The sequence below is a fragment of the Rhopilema esculentum genome, chromosome 18 (genome assembly GCF_057945365.1).
Source record: "Rhopilema esculentum isolate cy_ngs chromosome 18, ASM5794536v1, whole genome shotgun sequence".
Taxonomy (NCBI): Eukaryota; Metazoa; Cnidaria; class Scyphozoa; order Rhizostomeae; family Rhizostomatidae; genus Rhopilema; species Rhopilema esculentum.
In genome coordinates, this window is record NC_142832.1 from 5,266,472 (window position 1) to 5,290,947 (window position 24,476).

A 24,476-nucleotide genomic window follows, 5' to 3' on the forward strand; every position below is an offset into this window, starting at 1 on the left:
AGAAATTATATACATTTATGTTTAGCCCTCAATCTATTTATCGTAAAGGTTTTTTTGATAAGTCGTGAATTCATTTGTCTTTATGTGACAGTTCACAAACTCCGTAAAGGAGTTTCGTATTCATGTTCGCAACACAACTTCACAAGTTACTATCACAAGTTTAAAGGGTAAAAGCCTGCGATTTCAGGATACTTTTGAAGTTCCTAAAATTTCGTTGAAGTTTTATCATCAAATTTGCTCACCAAAAGGTTTATGGAATGTCATTCGTAATTTTGTCTTTTAAACAGTCGAAATGTCTTTCTGCTGCCAGCAAGGTTATGTGCAAAAAATGTGGGAATCTCACATTCCTGGTCTTCAAGGACTACTCCACGTTTTTGATCGTTGCAGATTTATATGCAATAGCTTCTTAGAGACAAGGGCCTATCAATTCTAATACCGCCTTTGGGATCACTTAATTCCTTCGGATTACTGAGAGGTCTCATCTAGAATTAAATACATTTGTGGTCAGGAAACTGGCATTATTGCCTTTAGCACTTCTCATGCCAATTCATTTGATATCTACGACTGAAACTAGAGACGTAGCTGGTGGTGGTGTAAGGGGGGTGAGACATCCCCAATTTTTCATGAGTTTGTTGGGTTATATGGTACCTAGAGTTCCCTGGTTTGTCGGTAAAGACGCCATCTGGGCATCGGAACTTAATTTCCTGTTTCATCACTCGTCTGTTACCATAGTTTTTTTACCTTTGGGCAGTGGTGTATTGCTATCAAAATAACAAGGGGGACTCTTGCCCGAAATGTTGCGAAAAACAATAGCAAAAGTAATGATATGCCAATTTTCAGCCTTATCAAGGGGGCTCAGCCCCCCTGAGCCCCCTAGCACTACACCCCTGCTTTTGGGGTTTAGCGTAGGTGAAAAGAGTGGAGAATCCCCATTAATCGCCCTTGCTGCTGCAATTCGTGATGTTTTCGTCACCAAAAGGGACCGAGGGAGACTTCTAAAAAGCGCTGCAACAATTTTCAGTTTTCTGTTTTCGAGAATGAAACGGATATGTTGTTGATGAACTCGCTTGAGAAATTTCAAGTTTTTATGGTTTAACACGCCCCTTCAGATTAGTTATTACAACTTTGCGTTTGATCCAGCGAAAATGTTTTATTCAGTTAAACTCTAAAAACTCTGTAAGCAACCAAAAATATTAAGTAAGGCAGGAGTCTCCTTTTTCTACTATACTTTTATTGAAACATAAAGCCATAGGCTGCGAACTTCGCACAGTGTTATATTTCAATAACTCCTTATATGGTGGATCATAGAGATATGCATCGTCTAGGGCTCGTGAAGTCATGTGATATTGATAAGTGCAATTATCGTGCTTCTTTCATAACCAGTGAAGAAAGAAAAAACCACAAAACCTGTTCAAAGATCTACAGTGATCCACTTTATAAATAAGTGACAAAAACATGGGCCGTTGAGAAGTTTCCAGGCAGAAAAGGTCATAGGCTCCAACAAAGGTTGTAAAGTGGGGAGGTCGAGGGAATATTTATCACCCATAACAAAATATTTTGAAAAAAATTCTACTGTTTTGCAAAAAAGTGGGGGGGGGGCATGGCCTCCGGCCCCCTTGTGTCGGAGGCCAAGAAAGTAACCTTGCTTCCCAAGAATTTTCTGCCTATTTCTTTTGGAGACTTGGTAAAGGAAGACATGAAATACAGTAAAATATGCACAGGCCATCAGACCATAACCAGCCCTACACTTTCTGACACTTGATGTACATACGTAATCCGATATCTAAGCGAAAATAAGGGACGGAATAGGTAATTATTACTCTGTGATACTGGCTCGGTGCCTCAAGCTATCTCTTCCTTGCTTGGTTATTGATTTTTCAACAGAAGTGAATGCTGAGCTTCTCTTTTTTCCATTTATTTTGCAAAATTTTGCGTGAGATCTCGCCTTGCGTGAGAGTTTTATAGTATTACACCCCTCTTGTTTGGTACACTCAACAAAGGATGTTTGGTTTTCCCCAATTCCCCTCCCACGTGAAGCCTGTACGCACATATAAGGTAATCGGCTGCTACCTATCGCGTCTTTGGGGTTGCGGTCAAAGTTTCCATGGTTTCTGACGAACAACAAACTCGTTTTCAAATTACGGCACATAACATCCAGACAACAATCAGGCATTGTGTTTGTAACACTCACCCTAAGCTGGAAGTGGGCCAAAAATGCGTATTTATGAGATTTCTTACGATATAAATTTGATTATTCAAAAGTGAGACGATATCAATCACTGTTAGGTCTGTATTTGATTGGGGATAACTGGATGAAATTTATTGCATCATTATCATATACCTGAAACTGACATGATAAACAGAAATGATTTTTAAGATGGAAAAAAATAGCTGACAAAGATTGAAGCTTTTATAACGATCCCCAATAAAAGATGCATTTATAAAATCCATAAAAATGCATTTCTAATTTCTTCTTTCTTGCATGATCGAGTGGCATTGTAAGATCCTTTCGAAGTTGAATTTTCGATAATTCAGTAACTATTCAAAAGTTGTAGGGTATGCTAGACCCTTTCCCTCTGTAACGTTTTTTTCCCACTAAAACAGTGCATTAACGTGTTCTCAATCATTTATGAACTCCCAAAGATCTTTAGCATCACATCCAAAGTCCTCCCTACCGATTTGAAAGGCATCTTTAAATGACTCATCAAAAACAATTAAGGAACAGTGTGGCATCTCAAAATTTGAAAAAAATCGGAGCAATTGTTTACAATACTGTCGAATGACAGGAAAAGGATAAGCCGGTTTACAATGCGAATTTCCTGCCAATCGACAAATCAAATCATGGGATGCATTAAGAAGTCTATATGCAAATAATAGCTGTTAGAAAATATATCCCATTGTTTAGCTTTTGATAGGTTTCTCGCTTTACCTTGATTCAAGAGAAAGAAGGCTTAAAGTGCCTCTCCACCTAAAATCTTTTATGACGTTTATCGATAGGATACTAAACATACATTACGTCAATCGAAACTATTTCGCAATTGGACTTATAGTTTTTGTTTTCTAATGCGTCAAAGTTGTAAATATTGACGCATTACGTAATCAGTTTCGATTCAGCGCCGCGCTGCGAATGAATGAAAAGTGGCCTCGGTCGAATGTTTCTGACGTCATACCGGGAACCAAAAAAATGTATATAAGGCCAGCATACATGGAAGGCTATTGAAAAACTAAATCAATATGCCGGCAAGGTGCATTTTACCAACTTGCAGTAACATACCCGATAAGAATCGATGTATTGTTGCTACCTAGCATCCGAAGGTAGTTTTTAGGACACTGAGAAGCTTTGCTTATCGAACAGTGTCCTGGTCCTTCCTCTCGATGTGACCACACCTCGTGATTCCTACGCCTGAAATTACAGAGAGCTGGCGACTCTCCCTACTCTGGGTGAAAGGTTGGTCATGCCAGGGACTCGAACCAAGGACCCTTAGGTCTGTAGTCAGCGCCTCTAACAACTGAGCCATCCTCGCACCTAACGTAAGAAAATAATGTGCAGGCCTTTTCACCTAGGAAAATAAATACTGCCCTCGGCTATGTCTGAACATGTTTTGTTTTTGCCATGTCCATTAACACTGGAGCTTGTGTTTCAACGAAACAAAAGTGCAATTAAAAATATTGCAGAATCAACACAAAAACCTTGTCTTTGATGCAAGCCAACATAAATTCTTTGAAAAGCTGGCCTAAAATAATCGTCTTATTAGACGCTGATACAGTGCCTTACTAAAATGTGTAAAAGTTTCAACATTCAAAAGTGATATTACGGCATTATAAAAAAAACGGTTGAATTTCTTAAATGTTTATTGCGTGAATAATTAATAAATTGTGCATAGAATGAATACATCATTTTAAATTACATAGAATTACAGTGTAAAATTACCTCTTACATTAACAACAGTAATTGAAAATTGCAAAACACATTCTGTTTCTTGGGCAGATTCCCTTGAAATTTGTCACAATAAAAACGAAAAATTTTTACAAACCAATAACCTCCGATCGGCGGGCTGCTTTTTCTGTACAAATCTTTTCCACGTTACAAACTAAAACTCAATTATGAAATCTATATTTTGAAAAAAAAAATATGATGGTTTGTGAACGATAGTGTTTTATCTTTGATTAGGATAGACGTGCGCAGGCTAATGGTGCGAGACGCAAACCAAAAATTAATTCAACTTAAAAAACTACTTAAAGAATTATATTTCTAGTCTGTACAGTCAAAAACTTTACTATACTTCACGAAGAGTAGAAATCATTAGACGAATGATAAAAAGACTCACAAAAAACCGTAAGAGTGTTATAATACAATTAAACAGAGCCCGGAAAGAATGGTGGCGACACAGTCCCTGACAGTGGGGAAGGCCAGTCAAAACAAAAGAAATTGAAGTGCCACACCCAAACCACGCCTTAATTTTCATTTTTTTTCTATGAAAGGTTTTCAAAGTTTATAGAAATTGTCCAGAGGAAGGATAAACATTGGACTCTTGAGTTACCAAGATTCTCTCCATCAAATATCGAGGTCAAAACCCAAACAGTTCAACCTAAAACGTTTATTCTATTTTATTTGCTAGTATTCAACATCTCTATTTTGCATTGAGAACTGTGTTTTCTTACAGCATGTTCACAATTTTTCGCGGTACAAATTTTGAAAATGGCTTTGAAAAAGCAAACATTTTACAACATATTTAACACGTATTCGTCTGCCACTCCTCACATAAAACGTCATGATCCGGGTATAAAAGACCAAGCTGGAAAATATATACCAAGTATTGGATCGAGATACATCTAAAGGCCAATCAGAAAATCACGTGTTCGCGTTATTTTGATTGGTCTGTTTCGATCCACAGCTTGATCTTTTTCAATCTGATTCTGGCGCTTTGAGGAGTGTCAGACGAAAGAGTGAAACCAAAAAGATTTGAGCTTATATGTTGATATTTAGAGGCAACAAATTGTTGTAGCTGTAATTACAACTAATGTTATGTTGCTGTTGCAATAAGGTTAGAGGCCATCTTGGCCTAGATACCTACGTAAAAAATTAATGCCTTGAGAAAAAGGCTTCTGATTTCTGAGGTATAGCCTCGCATAATTCCAATCTAGACCCAATGTAACATGTGTTCCAATATGGCGTTTTTCATTAGCTGCTCAATCGATATCATCGAGACTGGCAACTATCTTGCAGGAAAGTCGTCAGGAGTGTCTTCACCAACACTTTTTGTAAACCGTTCGTCACTTTTCACTGACCAGTCATCTTCGTTCTGTTCAAGATCTCTTTGCGGTGTATACGTGTACCGCAAGGAAATCACGCAAAACACGAGGAAGTTCACGCTGAGAAGCCCAGCAAGTAAATAAAAGAAAAAATCCAACTTTCCGTCATCAATATTCTTTCCATCGTACCATTTTTTGCTCGAAACTTTAAAACTCACGGCGTTGACAATCTGCACCAAGGCACTACCAAGAAATGAGCCGATACCCGACGTTGCAAGAAAAAGGCCCATGACAACACCTTGTAGCACTCTTGGAGACTGCGAATATGCGAATTCGAGTCCTACAAAGAAAATTTGTCTTAACTTCATTTGGTAACATAAAAGTGTTTTGTAATAGAATGAAGAATATGCCTAAATCCTTTTCTCTTCCACACTTTCTCTAGCCACGGTTCTTCTCTCTTTCTTTGCTTACTTTGTTGTCGCTCTGCTTTAACGGAAGAGACTTAAGGAGGTTCAAATGGTCAATTCAGTAAAAGCATATGCAAGAAATTGGGCCCTAGCAATCACATTTAAGTTTGATTTGAAATTACCAATTATTAATTAATTTTTGTTACACTCTCATAGTACCGTAAAATAAATATCACACACTTATAATTACCGATATAAAACCTTAAAGCACTTCCCTACACAACGAGAGGTTCAATCGAGATTACATCACATTTGTAACGTTTTATGTTAGTCGGGTTCTTCTTAGGATGGTGAAGATACGATGGGGCTAGGCCAATGGGCCTAAGCCCCGAATAAGTAGAACACGAGAGAGACTCTATTCTGATGTTGTCTTTATTCGTTCAACAGCAAGACTAACTCTAAAGTGAACATTGACGGAAGGTAATTAAGAGAACAATACGAACGTCACAATACATGTTGACAGACAAACACATTGCCATTAGAAAGACGTTAACTGACACAACAGGACTCAACAGCACATGTGACTATAACATGCAACTGAGATATTACGAAATATATCACACACTAAAGCCAACCGTTACACATTGGACAAGCAAACATGTACAAAAGATAACCTCCCTCTATGATACAAACGGACCACTTCAGGGACAAAGAGCTTTTTTGAAACAGATAACTAAAATTACACAAAACGGACAAGGATTAAGCTCAAATGAGAAAAGTAAGAAAATTTCTCACCTGAAATACTTGTAAAAACTTCACTGATTCCAATTAGAACAAATTGTGGCACTTGATAAAAAACAGTTATGTGTGACTGGTTATACCATTTTCCAGATATCTCTTTGCGAATTCTTGGCCCAGATTTATCTCGACGGTACACCTAATGATAAAACATTTTACAATTCGAGAACACCTTTTTAAGAGCAAACCCACTGGCGATAAGGGGAAAAACTATCAAAAGGGTGTATCAAGAAAGGATATGGAATTAAGCATGATATCGGAATTTTCAATAATAAATTGCGGATAATAATGCGAGAAAGAGTTGTATCATTAACTTGCGGACCATTAAAAATAAAATAATCGTTAAGCTAAAGCCCTCTTATCAAGGCTTCTAAATGCACACCGCGCAAGATATTTTTGGAAAAGTGCAGTTATTCTCTTGCCCCCCTCTCAAATTCATTCAGCTGCAATGGTGCCCTTTCTAAATCAAAGAATAATTTCTCATAGCCCCCCCCCCCCTGCACAACATGGAAAGACAATACATTTTCTGTCAAAAATTTGAAGTTAACTGTGATTAACTTGAGAAATAGTGTCATGATGCCTTCATTCAGTATATCATAGCACAGAGAGAATTGAGGTGGAGACTACAATCTGTGCAGCCACATACCTCGATCTGTGCAGCCACAATGACAGAAAGTATAGCAAAGATCATCCCAATACCCATTCTTCGAAGGGATGTCATTCGTATTTTGAGCTTGGCAAAGAGTGGGTAGATAACTCTATCCATCAATGGAATGAGAACGAGGATGATGACTATATCGAAAAGGCTCAACGAGGCTGGAGGAATTATGAAATCATCTGTGACATTGAGGTTCATCCCAAGACCTTGTAGCAGGAATGATGTCTGCATCTGAATAGAGAGTAAAATGTTCATAGAATAATGTGAATTTAGGGGCATAAAAGATGAGCAAGAGCACTGAAATTGATAGGGTCTTGACAAAGGACTAACGGAGAGGGCCTATTCCCTGAGACTTCAAGTTTACCATTATAAAGGAATGCACCTTTTCACGATCATATTTGACGTGAAACACTGAGTTTTAACTTAAAGCCAAACAAAGTGTGTACAATGCAGCTCTGTCTTTGCGGCATCGAGCACCATATGGCAGACAGGTAAAACAGTAATTCTAATTAAGTAGAAACAAAAATACATAAATGTATGTGCTATATTACACTACCTGCTCATACTCTCATATTACAGCTGAAATTAGCAGGTAGTGTTGTAGACTTCATTTAACCAGTATCTTCAACTGTTGAAAACTGTCGTACACGAACACTGTCATAATAATTTAGTTTTAAGCATATAATCGATAAGTGTGTATAGTTTTGAGTATATTAGGGCAACAAGCAAAGAGTACTCAACAAACGGCGTATTGCCATATGCTAGGATTATGCAAAAATGCGAAATTACGCAAAATACAAGTCTTATACTAAATGAAATATCCGTTACCTGGAAGTAAATAGTCCAGTAGAGGATCATACAAATAAAGATTGGGATGATTCTGAATAACGCCAGCACAGTGTCGACCTGTCCGTTATAATATGGTCCCCCATACCGTATTCTTGCATAGTCAAGCCACGCCATACCAGTGACTCGTTTTCCATCCTCGCTACGGCTAAGCCTGAACTTTCTCGTAGTGGCCTTGTGCATTATTTTACAGATATCCGTAATAATGCTTCCATTTGGTGGCTTGCATATGTATTTATGACGTCCTACAATTGAAAAATTTAGTTTATTGGCATGGGCTTGATATTAAACAAGCAGTTCTGCCGTATCAATTCTGTTATAAGCCACTCTAATTTATAAGCAGCCCTGGATTTAGCCTGTGCCCCAGTCCACAAAGGGATTATTAACAGCGCCCCGAAGTATTTCTTCCTTATCTTCTTCATTATCACCCTTAGCTTCAAGGTAGCAAGAAAGCTTGGCAGGATCAGGATAAAAATATGTTAGCGCCTATTGTTTATAAGTAACCCTTGATTTTAAACCACAGAAAAACGTGCCAAAAATAATTTTAAACCGCGGCTTATAATCGAGAAAATATGGTATCACCAATTAACATATATACTAAAGATCCGACTTTGGGCAAGACTTCTTTCTGTAAGAGGCTAAAAATATGCCTTTGAAGCTGCTCTTCGTCAGTTGTAACAGACTGATCTGAGTGAAAATAGCAATATTTATGGGTAGAGAGGAGCACCTTGGCAACAATAGTGATCACCAGAGATAGAATCGGGTGAGGGGGGGGGGGGGGTGGGAGACAGAGAAATGACTCCAATAATTAGGCACAAAGTCTGCTACAAATCGCTAAACCAATGACACTCAACAGCCTCATGAAGAAAATTTCTCTAAAATTGTTGGTACTTTAGATTTATGAAAGGAGTTTCCAGCTTTAGAAGCCACATTAAATCAGAAAGCATTTGTCCCTAAAACCCACATAAAATCAATTCCACTTTGCAATCCTTGTGCCCTCTTCCTATGATAATGTAGATATTGAAGTCTGATGCTAAAACATTTTAACTTGCTCAAAACTATTAGTGAGAAAGGAATGTAGCTTTGTAGTTTAGTTTGTATGACATCATTGTAAATTATCCTTATATTGCAGTACCATAGGGAGGAGAGAACTATTGGAAAAATATAACAATTTAACAGAAATCAGAACAAAAGGAATTGTCAGCCCATTAAATTTGTGACTGAGGGATTGAAAAGTCAAGCTTTTATTATACATTTATCAGGAAGAAACCTTTTGTTAAAAGCAATAGAATAACATTCTAATTACCTGAAACCAAAATGATTGCAGCAACAGTTATGCCAGCAGCCAAGATGACATATCCTTTGAAGAAGCCATATTCTGTTTGAATATAGACTATAGCTGTATAGGCAATAAATGATCCCACATTTATGAACCAGTAGAACCAATTGAAAAATGTAGTGATGGCACCTGGGCCTAAGCTCTGCACTTGCTCTGCACCAAAGGGAGAGACATTTGCTTTAATACCACCAGTTCCAATTGAAATGAACAGCAGAGATATAGCAAAAAAGACCCACTTTGCTGTTTGATTAAATGCATACTTTCCACCAGATGATCCTTCATAATCGAATGCAATTGCAGGAAGAAGAGATGTGCCAACAAGGTAAATCATAATACTCCCAAATAATGCATTGTATTTTCCTGCAATAGAGTCAGCAACCCATCCACCAAATAAAGGGACAACAAAGCTGACTCCTGGAACAAAATTGAATCATTTTATGTCACAGCTTGATAAACAATTAATATAGAACTACAAATGCCATGTTGCAAAAGAATTAATCTTTACTCAAGAAGCGGTCTTATAAACTGATAAATTTATATGGATGTCTTCCTCTATCCTTCTATGTTCATGCTATTTCCGAATAAGTGGTACAAGAATTTGCACGAGGAAACACACAGCAGATAGGTAGATGGAGATTAGCAAAAGATGAAACCCCATGGTTATCTTTTCAGTGATTCATCAGTTGCACTAGATGTGTGTTTGGGCCAGAAGAAACTCTTTTGGGGATGGGGGCTTAAGCAACAAAGTACTACATAGTAAATTACCTAACAATATAATTCTTTCAATTAAAGGGGGACTTAGCCACCCAGCCCCCTTCTCGCCTGGCGACACTTTGAGATTTATTTATGAATGAACACAAGCTGAATCCTATTGAGAACTGCAATTACAAAATAACCAAAAAATGACACCAACCTGTAAAAATAAGAACAATGGAGGATGCCAAGGCAGAATCCAGAGACATATTATTTGTAAGAAATACCAACAGATTTCCTGACACTCCATAGTAAACCAGCCTTTCACATAACTCAGTGAACAGTATGCACAATGTGACAGGCAATTTTGGACCAAAATTTGGCCTTTCATGCCTTGGTGACATTAAATTCCGTTCTTCATGATGACATGAACTGGAGTAGCTCAGTGTCATAGATCTTTCACTATTACTCCGACTTTTGTACAACAGAGAGTTACAATCTTCATCAAATGATTCTGATGCTGAATGCAAACGGGAAGTCTTCCTTCCAATTTTCTGTCCATTTCTGCCAGCTTGAGAACCAGCCACTCCTGCATTGTCATCTTCATGAAACATTTTGGCAACTTTGTTTGAGTTGAGATTTCAATAAACTCAAGCCCACTGTTTCTAATATATAAGATATTATCAGCATAATATGTGATACAATAGATATCAGTTTCATATAATTTTAAAAACTCTAAGTACAAAAGGCAAAAGTCAAATACAATTAACTAACAATGACAAATGCTACGGAAAAATAAAAGGTTTAACAATATACATATATATAGAAAGAAATCGTATGTAGGGGGAGTTTCCTATAGTTAAGGAATCTCACTCAGGTCATAACGTACAAGACAAACCTCTGCCCTGTTTGCGAAAATTGACTCTTGTTTTCATCCAGCCACTCTCAGAATATAACAAATCAAAAACTCACCAGAACTAGCAACACAAATTAAATAAAGAATAGCTTAAAATGTACCTCAATTGTTGTTAGTCCAAATAATGTAGTGTTAGCAACAGAATCCGCAAAAGCCGTAATCCGAAAGTTGACCATCAGACATCTCAGTGCAATGTAATTCTCTTCTTATGACTTTGCTAGACACCATACAATACCGTCTGTTTTGCCAGGTATGCTTCCTTGTCTATTTGCCACCACTCAGTCCCATGACTTGAGCTGCAGGATCACTTTAGCTTCCTCATCGCCTCGTTTCAGTTCCCAGAGTGAAATTTTCATGCCCCTGCGAAGGACACAAAACATGATCCAATGGGAGAGAGGATTTCATGGTGCCCATTCGACGTTTTCGATTTCGATTTTTGTTATCTGCAGATTTTTCTCAATAATCGATTTCAGATTTGAAATTTTCGTGTCGAAAAACTTATGTTGTTTGGATAATCGGGTCGCGAGTTACTACGTTTTGAATATTCGAATAATTATAATATTATTTTATATATAATTAAACTTATGACCAGCAAACACCGATGAAATGTATAAATCCAAATTAAGAAACCAAAATCGACAACGCTAACGGGGAATCACGAATAAGATAAATTTTAACCCCAAAATCCGAAGCACTGCTTTGCAGATCTCAGGAGACACCATAAGTGCCCGGGGGACGTGAAAAGATTTTTAGAGAAAAGACCCCCTTCTAACTAGCACAACAATTTTCGCCAATTTTCATCCCCCCTAGGCCGTTCAAATTAAAAGTACTCGTCAATTAAAAGATTAATCATCTGATGGCAAGTCGATTTATTCAAGTCATGTATTGATCTTAATCAGAGGTCTAGCAACAGGGCGTTTTAGCACAGGGGTGAAGTGCTAGAGGGCTGAGCCCCCTTGTTGATGCCAAAATTGGCAAATTTATACTTTTGCTGTTGTTTTTCGCAAGATTTGTGCAAGAGCCCCTTTTGTTATTTTAACAGCTCTACACCATTGGCTGAGCCCCCTTGTTAATCACTACTTTGGAAAAGTAGCAAATCTCACCAAAGAAGCAAATCACTACTTTGGATGTTGTTTCTAGCAACATTTTGGACAAGGGCAGCCCTTGTTATTTTGATAACACTACACCCTGCCTTTAACGGACACCATTTTAATGTGTCAAATGAAACTTCATTGTGAAATTTTCTTTCTAAAGGTGTCAGTTGCGAGTTTTACAGCGCTAAACAAAAAATCCACTCTCAACTAATTATTGTATTTTTGTTCTTGCTAGATAAGGAGTGTAATGTTCTTAAAATCCTCTGCTTAAAAGTGCTGCTGTGCTTTTGGTCTTGCATTCGCTAGCGTGTGAGTGGGATGTGATTTTTCCTTATTATAGATCTGATGCTACCAAAAAAATATAACCAAAACGATGTCACCCACTCAAAGATTTCCAAAAGCTGACACTTTGAAATAAAACACATGCAATACAACATAACATTATAAATAATCAAATATTAAGCAACTAATTTACTACAAAGCACCTGTAAAACATACAATCAAACTGCTTCACAAATCAATTCAAGTCACACATCTGTGTACATACATCTGCACTGAGAGGAGAGTGATGTTACATGATTTGTATATTGAAATATTGAAATGTAAGAGCCTACAAAACTTACGGAGATACAGGGACAAGTTGCGGTACAAAATTGATGTCACAAAGCCTATTGTTTGTGCAAGGTAAAAAAAGCTACGAAGTTTAGTACTGACTTCTTTCCTAGTAGATCAAAACATTGGATTCAAAGAGATGGTTTTTATATTCACGAATAACTATCAGGAATCAATACTGAAATTGGGTTTCGTTTATCTATTTTCTAAAAGTCTATGAAGAACGTGGAGGTCTTGATAATGTCAAACTCAAAAACTAGTATAATTTTTGTGGAAGTGGAAACATTTCTGTTGCAATAGACATGATTTCTTACTCCAGATATTCTCTTTGTTACCAAAGAGTTAGGTAACAATTTTTTTGTGGTACAGAATTTGAAAATGGCTTTGAAAAAAGCAAACATTTTACTTTAAGTATGTTGTAAAATGTTTGCTTTTTTCAAAGCCATTTTCAAAGAGTTAGGTGTTCTACAACAGCTGTTTTATATTCAGTATGTTACATGGTGTTAAAAAAGATTGGCTTTTTTAGTTTCAGTTCCAAGAGTTCTTCTCGAACAGTCGAAAAAACAACTATTTCGTTGACATCTACATGATTTCACTACTAGAGACGGGAAGTTTTGAAACAGTTTTGCTCATTTATCCATTTTTCTCTTCACTAAATAACAGAAAGAACACAGCTTCACTAATTAACGACAAGGTTTTAACCATGACAAGGATTAAATCTGTATCAGCAGCCAATAATTTTCGCAAAATTTCAAAATATCATTTAGGCAACAGTAAATAATGCATTGATTCATTTATTTTTGCGTCTAGTCCGGTTGGCATGCGGCATGGCGTTCTGAGGACCATCCCAACGAGCCTATAAAAGATATTTAAAAACAAACTATCAAAAGAAAGATGAACCTGGTTGTATATTTTACTTACGTCATACGTTGAATGCAATTTAGACTAATATTTAAGGACATAAGTTCTATATCTGCTTTATATTCTAAACGTTTTCAAAACCTATTTGGCAAATCCTTCTAACACGTTCTGGTCTTGCTACGACTCTCTCTGATATCCATTGGCCCCATTATATCTGCTAAACCGAAAGTGGATTAAATTAGTTCGGATAGCTATGTAGTGTAAACGGTTTTATCCGGATAAATTTTATCCACGTCGTATCTTGCTCGAAAGCGATTGGCTATTTCATCCCATTTAGGTTTCACTGCCTCCCAATCAAGACCTTCCGCCATCTTGGCTGCCTTGTAGTCGATAAATACTCGTGTTAAAAGTGCAGTATTTTCGTCAGTTCATGTAAAATTGGCATCCTTGTCAGATTTTGTTTCAAAGAACGAATTATTAAAACTAATTTTGCCTAACTTGTTTTGACAAAATTAACGGACTTCGTCTGAAAGAGAAGCAGATGATTCTGTAGAGAGAATGAAAAGTCTTTTTACGTTGGCGGGAATTTTGTTGTTACCTTGTTTCCCAGAGATGAATTCGTTTTAGGCGTTCTGTGCATGATTTAGGTCATGTGACTGCAGTTATCCGACACAGTGTAAACGGAAGGGCAAAGTGGACCAAATTTGTGCGGCACAGTCTAGACGCAAATCAATCTGAACAAGTTTTATGCCGATAAAATTTATCCGGCACAGTGTAAACGGGGTCTAAACCTAGCTATAGGGACTGGACCTAGCTATAGAACAATAGAATGCCAAAATGGCATCGTTGATTTAGCCAATCAATAGGCATGATACCACTCAGACGGTCATTGATTGGACAATAGTTGATTGATGGATGGCTTTCATAAACTCTCGCTCTTTAGAACATGCCACAACTATGACACGTGCTTTGAAAATGAATACATGAAACGAGGACAGGTTCAGTACCGTGCTACCCTGGGTACCAGACTCACTATATAAAATAATAGAGAGTCTGGTCTAGTGCGCCCCATTCTCGTTCTGGTGAACTTACTTGAAAGAACTGAAGTCTATTTAACAGACTAGGCCTGTGAAACAAGACTGTCAGATAAATAATAAAGAAACTCAGTAGTCAGAGGAGTTTTGGGAAATCTTAAAGCAAATGTGTTTTATTAAGTTCTTTAAAGTCGACATTTTTAATACAGTGGTAATAGACTTTTCTGCCAAGATAACAATCAAATCAGGTTTAAAACGCCATTTGGCAGCAAAAAACGTGCGAAGCATGAAATTAAAGTTAGCACAATGCAGTTATTAAATGTTAACCATTATTAAATGTTAATCATTATCAAATTGTTAATCATAGTCTTTTGTAATTTTCCTCATAAATTTTGTGTACTTTCAACGTCTACTTCCTAACAGTGAAGGCAGCGCGCTTGGACACCGCGGCGGTTAGAATCATCCTGTTGGAAGATCACCACAGCAAATATGGGCAATATGACAAGCGAAGCTCCGTATGCCGGGCGAAATATTAGCTATAACTGATTTACTGTTTTTGTTGTTGTTTGTTCTCGGCACCTTGCGGTGTTTCTTGTCTACTGCATTTCACTACAAGGCCTAATTTCTTTGCAACGAGAGGCACAGCCTGGAATATCAGATACTTTCCAAAGCCAGTTGGCAATATGGTGAAGGTGTCTCTTCTCTCTACAAACAAGGCTCTCAATGCTGTTCTGTGTTCAGTTCCACAACATGCGGAAAATATTCTTTGAGTACAGTTTTAATAGCATCTTCAAACTCAATCGTTACGGTCGCTAGCATTTATTTATGTTCTGTTCTGTTCAATGTTTTATACCAGAGCTAAGTTTATTGTTTCGCTGTGACCTTTGAACGTACAGAAATCTGTACACTCGCTCCTGATTGGTTAATATCAGCACACCAGAACGAGAATGGGGCGCACTAGACCAGACTCTCTCTTTTATTTCATATATAGTGAGTCTGGTACCCAGGGTAAGTACCGTGCACGAGGGTGATTGGTTTGCAACGGACCTGCGGAGGTAGCCCTTAGTCTTAGACAAATATTTATCATAAATAGTAAATAGTCCTTGCAAATATTAGATGAATTACATCACTATATCATCAAAATACTTAAAATAAACAATAAGACACTAAACAACCTACCGGACTTTGCACATTCCACTGACTCGGCTTCTCAGACCTATTGACAACAAGACACGCCTTTTTACAAAAAAGATTCCAATAAATGGATGCAACTATTTTTTAATGTTCCAACAAGATTATGAGGCTAGTGGCCAGATGGCGTACCCCAAGGTAAAAGAAACATAACCCTTTAAATATAAATGAAGTATAAAAACAAGGGCAGCATGAACTAGAATACTCCAGACTCCTATCTTGATCTCTAAACAAAAATACCTGCAATTTCAAACCCCCAAAAATGCGTTTAAGCCAGACCCGAAACTTTAACAAACTCCGAACAGAATATGCTGAAATTCTTTAAGTAGGACTGACCCCAAGGGCGTTTCATTTCCAGCAATGGTATCTTCACTTGTAATTATAAAAACAGGAGCATCAACATTAGATAAGAAGTTAGAAGATTAAAACCAAGCAGTGGCCGAGATACTAGAAAATGTACGAGCACAAAGAATATATTTTCATGACAGGAGATATCGTTTGTTTATGTTATCAAAAATACTTGCATTAAAATGCTTTTCTGCATCGAGTTAATTTCTCATGTCTAAATTTCTTCAACATACGCCCTAATAATCTTGGAACAAATTATGAATAATCCAGCCTCAAAGTTGTGGTAAATTCAAGAACATCCAGTCTGATCCTCTATTTACTTATTCTTAAATAAAACAGAGCGAAATTAAAAGGGAAAATTTGGCCATTTTGAATATTTCTAGCGAGGTTTGGGGGGGGGGTGCTCTTTGATCGAAGATTGTATTGAAATTAAAATTCACTAGGACATACGGTTTGTGCGGTGAAGGCATGCAGATAATACGATCATCTTCCGGCTTTTTGGTTCCGCCTTGCATTCCTGGAAAGAAATGTAGTAACTATTCAACCAAAGCCGCAATCCAACAGTAGAGGCAATTGAAGCATAGATAAACACATTGTTACAACACAAGTTTTTAAAAGCAAAAAACTCTGAACCAGGGCGGCCGAGCACTTAGAACTGATACAGAAATCTTGAAAAACACTTTTGAAGTTGTTTACTGTTTCAGTGAATAAAACAATGCAGTTTTCTTAACGTAAAATATGTATAAATGTCAAACCATATCAAAACCATAATTTCCTTGTCAAGAAATATTTTCGTTGTGAGAACATTGTTCCCTTATTTTAAAGAAAATTTTATTCTATTTTGAGCTAATGTGACATAATCAAACAATACAAAATAATTTGACTAATATAATATGATATGATATAATATAATATAATGTGATATAATATGACATAATTTAATATAAAATAATATAGCAATGTACAATGAAAAATGATAAGGAATGATATAACACATTATTCATTTTAACACAATATTGGCAATTGAATTTATATAAAAGATTATGAAATAATACAATACTTGATAATGAAGTATATTAGAGTTAATACAATTCGTTTACCTGCTCTTCGTGATCGCCTTTGGATCTTAATAGGTACTGGTGATTGTACGCGCGGAATAAAGCTCAAATCAGTTGGTGCCATGAACGAGATATGTGACAAGTGGCCTAAACAAAAAATGAATTTAAATAAAACTTTAATATCAAATACCCCAGAGACGGGCTTCTAGCTTCAGCTGAGGTTTTGCAAAATGATTTTGTGGGGACAAAGTTTACAAAACAAAATGATTCTTCTCGAAGTATATTGACAAGAAAATGGGAAAATTTCAACTTGATTTAAAGATGTAAAAACCATGTAATGATTTCAGCCTGATTATAACTTTAAATGCCAATATCTTGAATAAAAAGGGATGAATGTAAACCTGTTTTACAAGCAAGTATAAAATCTCACCTTCTGGCGTACTAATAGCCCTGCCAACGCGGTCTTCCATTAGTTCAGCATCGGTGATCTGTATATTATAACAAAATCAATCATTAGTCGGAGTTGCAAACAATATCAAACGATTGCACTTAGCAGTAAAAATTCACATTGCTAGAGTAGATAGAAGAGAATCTATTGCCAGACGTTGAAAAGACTTGAGATTTTTCGTTCTTGTTCCATAACGACAGCCTGAGTGCAGCACCTACTGTTTTGTTCACATTATTGAACTGAATGTTGAGCAATGTGGAGCTTCACCTTAGCAAATGCTTTGTTTGTTCTAGTTTTGCATTTTCTGTTGAATATGTTATTTACCATGGACTTTTATCATAAGAGACGGCATTTTAGGTGGGAGGGTATATAAAAAATGTCATATTCAGGTTTGGGAGTATTTCAAGGGGAGCTTATATGGAAGGGGACCAGTTCGTAGAGAGATTTACGGTAGGGAGAAAAATGATGTAGAAGACCCAGAAAAATATAATAATTGTGAATTAGAGCAGTAACAGTTCATCAACAAAAATAGAAAATGACAGCCTGAATTTCTATCCTATGATATTCCTATAAAGAATCTAGAAATGTTCTGAAAGGCTCAGTACTGATTTCGAAACTTTTAAAACTTTTGAAATATTTGTGAGATTTCCTGAAAAAACAAAACCCTGTTGCTTGCTAGGGTTAATGTTAGTCTTTGAATTGACTTGCATGGAAAGCAGCATAGAAAGAAAGAAAGAAAGAAAGATAGAAAGAAAGAAAGAAAGAAAGAAAAAAAGAAAGAAAGAAAGAAAGAAAGAAAGAAAGAAAGAAAGAAAAAAAAAATAAGGCCAAAGAAGCATGTTTGCATCGATTGGTAAAAAAGAGGTTTATCTAAAACTGAATTTATACAAGATAAGATTAAAGGAAGCTGAAAAGGAACAAGTTACACTACATCAATCGCAGTTCATAATTTCACTGTAGTAGCTTGCTTGATTTTTAATTATGTTTGCCTTAACTTTTATTAAGTGAATAACATCTGAACAATTTTTAACGGTAAAAAGCTTAAAAATGGCTTTGAAAAAAGCGAACATTTTACAACATACTAAAAGTATTTCCTCTGACACTTCTTAGAGTATAAAACGTCAGAATAAGGGTCGGAAAGAACACGATGAAAAATATATACCCAGTTGTTGATCGATAAAGGTCGACCGGAAAAACGCAAGTACCTGACCGGTAAAGATATCCAATCACCTTCTGGATAGCCGTTGTCCAGAAAATTCATTTCAAGTTTGTCCAATTTCACGTGGATTTCTCAACCAGCACAGGATACGGTCTGCCGAATGCAACTGATTTTAACTTTCTAAGATTCAATTATTTACCTTGATAATAAAAATTATCCGGGAGACAAAAAGAACAGTTCTAGAGAGCTACCTGAACAGGAGATCTGAAATCTGGTAGCTGATCTTGAACGATTTCTCTTACTTTTGGCGTAACAATATCGGTTGCATTCCCTGCAGAAGAAGCTGCTTTTGGGGTGACATTGTTTTCATCGATGATACCTTTAGCAGATTGCCTGTCGTGCCTGGGTGTTCCAACTTGATCCTTTTCTTGCACATTTTCTCTAGGCTTAACGACGTTAAACAAAATGAGATTTTGACTAGAGAAAACAATATATTCTAATATCAGAAATTTTCCAAGTGTGTCTTATTTAAAATATTATCCAAGTCTACCCAAAGTCAACTTCATTGTCTATATTCTCCCAATCTTGCCGACAAAGCTTCAGTTGGTTTCAATCCTACCATAGAATAGATACGACTAATTAGCCTGTTCAGTGACCATTTAAACAGGCAATTATTAACAGATCAATGATTCTCCATGTATAAGTTTCAGTCTTATAAATCCTTGCAGTTATTATCATTTTCATCACAAGTTATGTTTCAAATATAACTATATCTTATAAGGGTATAAAATATTCTTTTGTGGTTTTATCTTGCATCATTATTGTACCAGTATTAGGAAACCTTAAAATGAGTACTCCCAGAAAGGCAGTGAGTAAGTAAAAACCCTTGTGATTTAAAAATACTTGGTAATTTACCGAAGGGACCGAAGCTCTTTCGGCTACTGAGAGTTTTCTCATCTTTTCCATGACTTTTTTAGCAGAGTTAAGAAGCACTGCTGTCGAGAGGGTGGTTTGGTTCATCTTCGCCTTGGATTTTGGTGTCTTCATGTGAACAGGTGCAGTTTGTGCAAGGTAAGCTGATCTGCTGGGGTCTAAAATTTTATATAAAATATTAGTTGGATTATAAGCAAAAATAAACATTTAGTAACCAGGAATATTCTTATCTTAATCTTCCATGGTATAGAGCCAATAAAGGAATACAGAAAGAAAGGAATCTTGAAAATTTTGATAAAGCCTATTGTTTTGATAAAATGACATCAGTCCGCCACTGCTTAAAAAACATTATGAAGTTTGTTGTGCGCAGTGAAGGAGCAAGCTAGCATTGAGTGTTTGGTTTTTGAAAGCTGACAGCGCATATTTTATTGTGCCACTGACCAAGAGTCCTGACATTAATGAAAATGGACTCACTATTTGCATTGGTTGGTGTCTTTAACCTCGGAGACGAGAATGCTGCGCCATTACGAGGCGTTATAGCCGCATTCCTGCGCGAGGCTGTCATTGGATGATCCTGGAAAATAAGGAATGTGACGTCACATTGTTGATAGTTCATAGAAAACTGAAAGCGTCTTTTTGTCATGACGCGGGTCAACTATAGCTCCCTGATAAAACTATCGTAAGAGATTAGTAAGAGATTTATGCTTTTGATGTAACTGAGTTTATTCACGATTTGGTAATTTCCAAACTAGCCCCAAATCGTTGACAATTATTGCCAGAAACCTTTGATCATTCATTAGCTTCGGTTCCACATTGGTCCCTATCCCCTTTATAAACACTGTTGGCGTATTTTAGAAAGTAACATACCATGGTATCTAACAAATCAGTTTCATTCGGGGGTTTTTGTATTTACTTTATTTGGAATTTACTGTAACTATTATGGAGTTTAACATTGTTTTCATATCGGATGGGGAAGCTAGTGGTTGTATCAAGTGCGAGAAACAAATCAAAATTGTTATCCAAAGGTATTGTTGTCAGACAGCTGTTGTTTGCTGTATATTGCGGTAAACTCGACAGGAATGCGATCAGTATCTCTCTCGACTTAAGCAACCGGTGTTTCCAATAAGAAAAATAAAAACGGTGATATGAAGAGTACCAAAGGATCAAAGAATGGGCTTCAATCTGCTCATCACAGAATTAACTGTCTTGTAATCACTAATCGAGTACAGAGCAGTGACTCTAGTATTTAATTCCCCATTTGGTTCAAATATTTCCTTTTTTATGAAGTACAATGCCTGCCAAAAGTCCTTGGAACACCCTGAGATTTCTGTGAATTCACGTGTCCGATGCTATTTTCATGTCAACAAGGAGGGTGTTGCCCCCTTCCCCTCATACCATGTTGATTCGCTAGCTGAAAACCATAGCTATGTAAAAATGTATGACTTGTACATGTAGGATTATCAATATTTCCATGGCACAACATTGTACAAGGGGGGAGGGGATGTTGCAGCTCATACACAACGTAAATTATGGCCAGTGTTCCAAGACTTTTGGCAGGCACTGTAGGCAAGGTAGCTATGCATAGTACTCAAAAGAAGCCTGAAGTGCAGTTTGGCGATAATCTTCAAAAATGACGTGTGACAAGAAAGCGTGGCTAAGGTAGGGCTGCAAAGGTGAAAGTACTCAAATATATCGAATTTTCTTCTTTCCCACTGGAATCTGACCCAAACAGGGGCTAATCTGCTAAAACCCGGCATGTGCCCTCTGCATTTTATGTTGAAAGACGAGCAACACACATTTTTAAGGAATTTTTTAATCACAAAAAACTTCATAAAGTCTCACTTTCCAACATATCAAAGACGTCTAATTGGGTGCCCATAAATAATGTTGGGTGCCCGAATTTGAGGTTTAGGAGGAATTTCGAGTCAATCGGCGCATAAAGGAAAACAAATTACAGTCTTTGTGAATTTTCTAGACGTTAGTTAGCTCTTACAGTCAGCAGTTTATGATACTTAAAAAAACGCCCTAACTTTTTTACATAAAGCTGGATAAATCCTTTATAGTTTCTGATCAAAGAGTTATATGTCCTATTCTTAACAAACATATTCATACTTGCATGCTCAAAGCATTAACTATGTCTAAATAGCAGCATGGTTCGAATAACGTCACGTTTTGGATAAACATTACATCACCAGTATGACAAACTTAAAACTCCAGTGGGAGGAGGGGGTGATGTTTAAACTATTTTCGTGGAGATTTAGACACACAACATTAATCACAACTCAACATCTTTAACCGGATAGATTAGAAGAGTAGAAGCCTTCGTGAATTGTAGCACAAACCTCTACTTTTGATTGAAATAAAGAAAGGAACCGGTGCCCTATATTTCCAAAATTATCCATCAAAAAGGGGTTGCGAAGAGGTTCAGAATGAAAAGGCTGACATTTTGAATAAACAAAGAGTTTGAAGATTGCGGGCACTGATTCAACTTCTTCGATAACTATACAGCACTTTCTTGCAGTAATATCTGCGTGTTTGTTAAACAAAGAAATCAGCTTCGGAGAAGGACCTTCAAAAGGCAGCGTCTTTGATGCCTATTATTTCGTTAAAAACATGGTGTTTGTCCCTAAGCCCACCAAATCCTACAATCCTGGACAAAGCTGTTGAGACAAACACCACAACACATGTTTGGTAAATGCTTCTCCAGGATTTCTCCTCCCCCTGTTCCAAATTTCAGCCCCCCCCACACTCCATATTTGATATCAACAACGTCTGCCCAGAATTGAATGTAGGCCCTAATCGCTGTCTTTTCTAGAGATCGAGTCCCTTACCCCACAGAGGCATTAAAAATATTCCTAACCTGTTGCATTGTAGCCAGTGGTGTTCTCTGATGATTTCTTGACGCTGAAGCATGTGACTGGGGAACATTTCGACCAGGGGTCATCGGGATTTGCTCGGGTATGACAGTCTCTCGCTGCCTTTCCTCGTATTTCTTTAAATCGTATTCTATCTCTGCGGCCAACTGCTTATCAAGGGCCAAGATATCTATCAGATTTGAGTTGAAAAGCAAAATTAACAAAGTCAAAAGTCCACTTCAAAAACTGAAATGTTTTCATCCTCAGTGCCTCTGGTAATTCTTCGGTAAACGAAGTTCCACTCAGATCCTAATCTTATTAAAATTATGCTAATAGAAAACGAAACTATGTTTTAAAGAATATAAAAGTAAAATATACGACTAAAAATGCTATTACATATTTTACAGAGAAACTTAAAGAGACTGAAGGTATGGGGCTCAAATTAATTCAAAATTTGTATCTAAGAGACAATTTAAATCAGAGCGCTACTTTTAAAAAAATATTTTTTAATATTTCATAAAAGGATTATCGGGTTTTTCAAATTTCTAAGAAGGCAAGGATTGCTACGCGCAGGTCAAAACTGTTCAGGCAATATTATTAAAGGACAAGTGACACGCTTTTGGCGCCAAATTTTTTTCTTCTTTTAACTTAAAGTAAAATGCTGTATGAGAGTGCTGTTGAAATATTTTTCCATTCTGATTTCATATTCCTACTTAAAAACCCTTTTCAAATTATGGCGGGAAATGAATCACGTGACACCGTGACGTAGATTGTGATAATTTGTTATTGCTGCTACTGGTATACAGTGCAATATTAACGTTTACAACACGCTTCTAACCGAATTCAGTTCGTCTGGACCTGTCGCGTCGTGTTTCGTAAACTCTCTACTAATGACAGGAAAATTCCGAGTTATCACAATGTACGTCATAGGGTCACGTGATAAAAAGGAAAATCGCGCCCCCTGCGCCCCCTGATTAGAATTTTTTGTTCTAAACCAGGAAAAACTCACTTCTAAATGATGATCTATTAGTAAATGAAAAGAAAAGATAGGGTGAAAAGTGTGTCACTTGTCCTTTAAGTATTCACTAATAATTTCTAAGTTTTAGAGCAAACATGAAAACAGTGTGCTTTGGATGAGCTTGGAGCATCCTCATAAATTTCTATTGTTTTCTACAATGCCAAAATATAAGAAAAAATCTCGTAAATATACCTTTCGATGCTTAGATTGAATTGGTAGGGTTAGCGGCTTTGATATTAGTTGTATTCGATATATCGTATCGCGGGAAAACTAGTAAACTTCGGCAGCCCTGCTTCCAGTACTAATATGCTGATTATGCCAATTATGATAATTATGATAACTTTGCTTCACACTAGTAAGTAACTTACTCGTTAATGAGACTAACAACAACCTCATCATGAAAATTTACAATATTGGAAGTTGGAATTAATTATCTATTATAAAAATAGTTCAAAGAATTTACCTCTGATTTCTGCTTTATAATCACTCATTAATTCTTTCAAGCATTGCATCAAATCTCGAAGGAGGGAAGACTTTTCTTTTTCAAACTGTCAAGAAGGAAGACAATTCTTCAATTTACCCATGATGCTAGCACTTTTGGGCAGCTAATTCCACTGAGCAGAACAAAACGGTAAGATTGAGGAAAGCCCTCAGCATGGTTTTAGAGAGAGGTTGATTGTAAAATGATAATTATCAATATAAACAGAAATATTTAAATACAAATTATTTGTATATGCAAAGAAAAACGTTATTTTGTGCAGTGACAGGCCCTTTCGAGATGACTATTGGTGAAGCAAAATAAGATACAACAAAGTAACCATCTAAAGGGAATGTAACCATTTGCAAATAAGAATGCTTACTAAAGTTATAATTAGATTTGGCAATGGAATGAAGTGACTTGAATATCAAGAACACAGTTTACTGAAAATACATTTATATACGCACTACTATTTGG

General features: G+C 36.7%; 2 protein-coding genes across 3 annotated transcripts in view; both read right to left on the reverse strand.

Annotated features, from left to right (window-relative positions):
- Nucleotides 1-3,691: 3,691 nt before the first annotated feature.
- Nucleotides 3,692-10,608, reverse strand: LOC135680840 (solute carrier family 15 member 4). Its single transcript, XM_065195042.2, has 6 exons — nt 10,215-10,608; nt 9,269-9,715; nt 7,945-8,207; nt 7,105-7,347; nt 6,456-6,597; nt 3,692-5,593 (listed from the first exon to the last, which is right to left on the reverse strand). Exons 1-6 carry the CDS (start codon nt 10,606-10,608, stop codon nt 5,217-5,219), a joined length of 1,866 nt encoding a protein of 621 aa, XP_065051114.2. The 3' UTR covers nt 3,692-5,216.
- A 1,824-nt stretch (nt 10,609-12,432) lies between these two features.
- The window catches only part of LOC135680837 (condensin-2 complex subunit D3), a 73,997-nt gene continuing 61,953 nt past the window's right edge, over nt 12,433-24,476 (reverse strand). For both annotated transcript variants that reach the window (XM_065195039.2, XM_065195038.2), the window contains exons 36-45: nt 23,985-24,069; nt 22,509-22,693; nt 20,123-20,222; nt 19,631-19,806; nt 18,967-19,161; nt 17,539-17,596; nt 17,151-17,255; nt 16,501-16,567; nt 15,691-15,727; nt 12,433-13,472 (exon numbers count right to left, since the gene is read on the reverse strand). In XM_065195039.2, the coding sequence (XP_065051111.2) occupies nt 13,407-13,472; nt 15,691-15,727; nt 16,501-16,567; nt 17,151-17,255; nt 17,539-17,596; nt 18,967-19,161; nt 19,631-19,806; nt 20,123-20,222; nt 22,509-22,693; nt 23,985-24,069 (1,074 nt within the window). In that variant the 3' untranslated portion in view covers nt 12,433-13,406. The remainder of the gene's footprint in view (nt 13,473-15,690; nt 15,728-16,500; nt 16,568-17,150; nt 17,256-17,538; nt 17,597-18,966; nt 19,162-19,630; nt 19,807-20,122; nt 20,223-22,508; nt 22,694-23,984; nt 24,070-24,476) is intronic.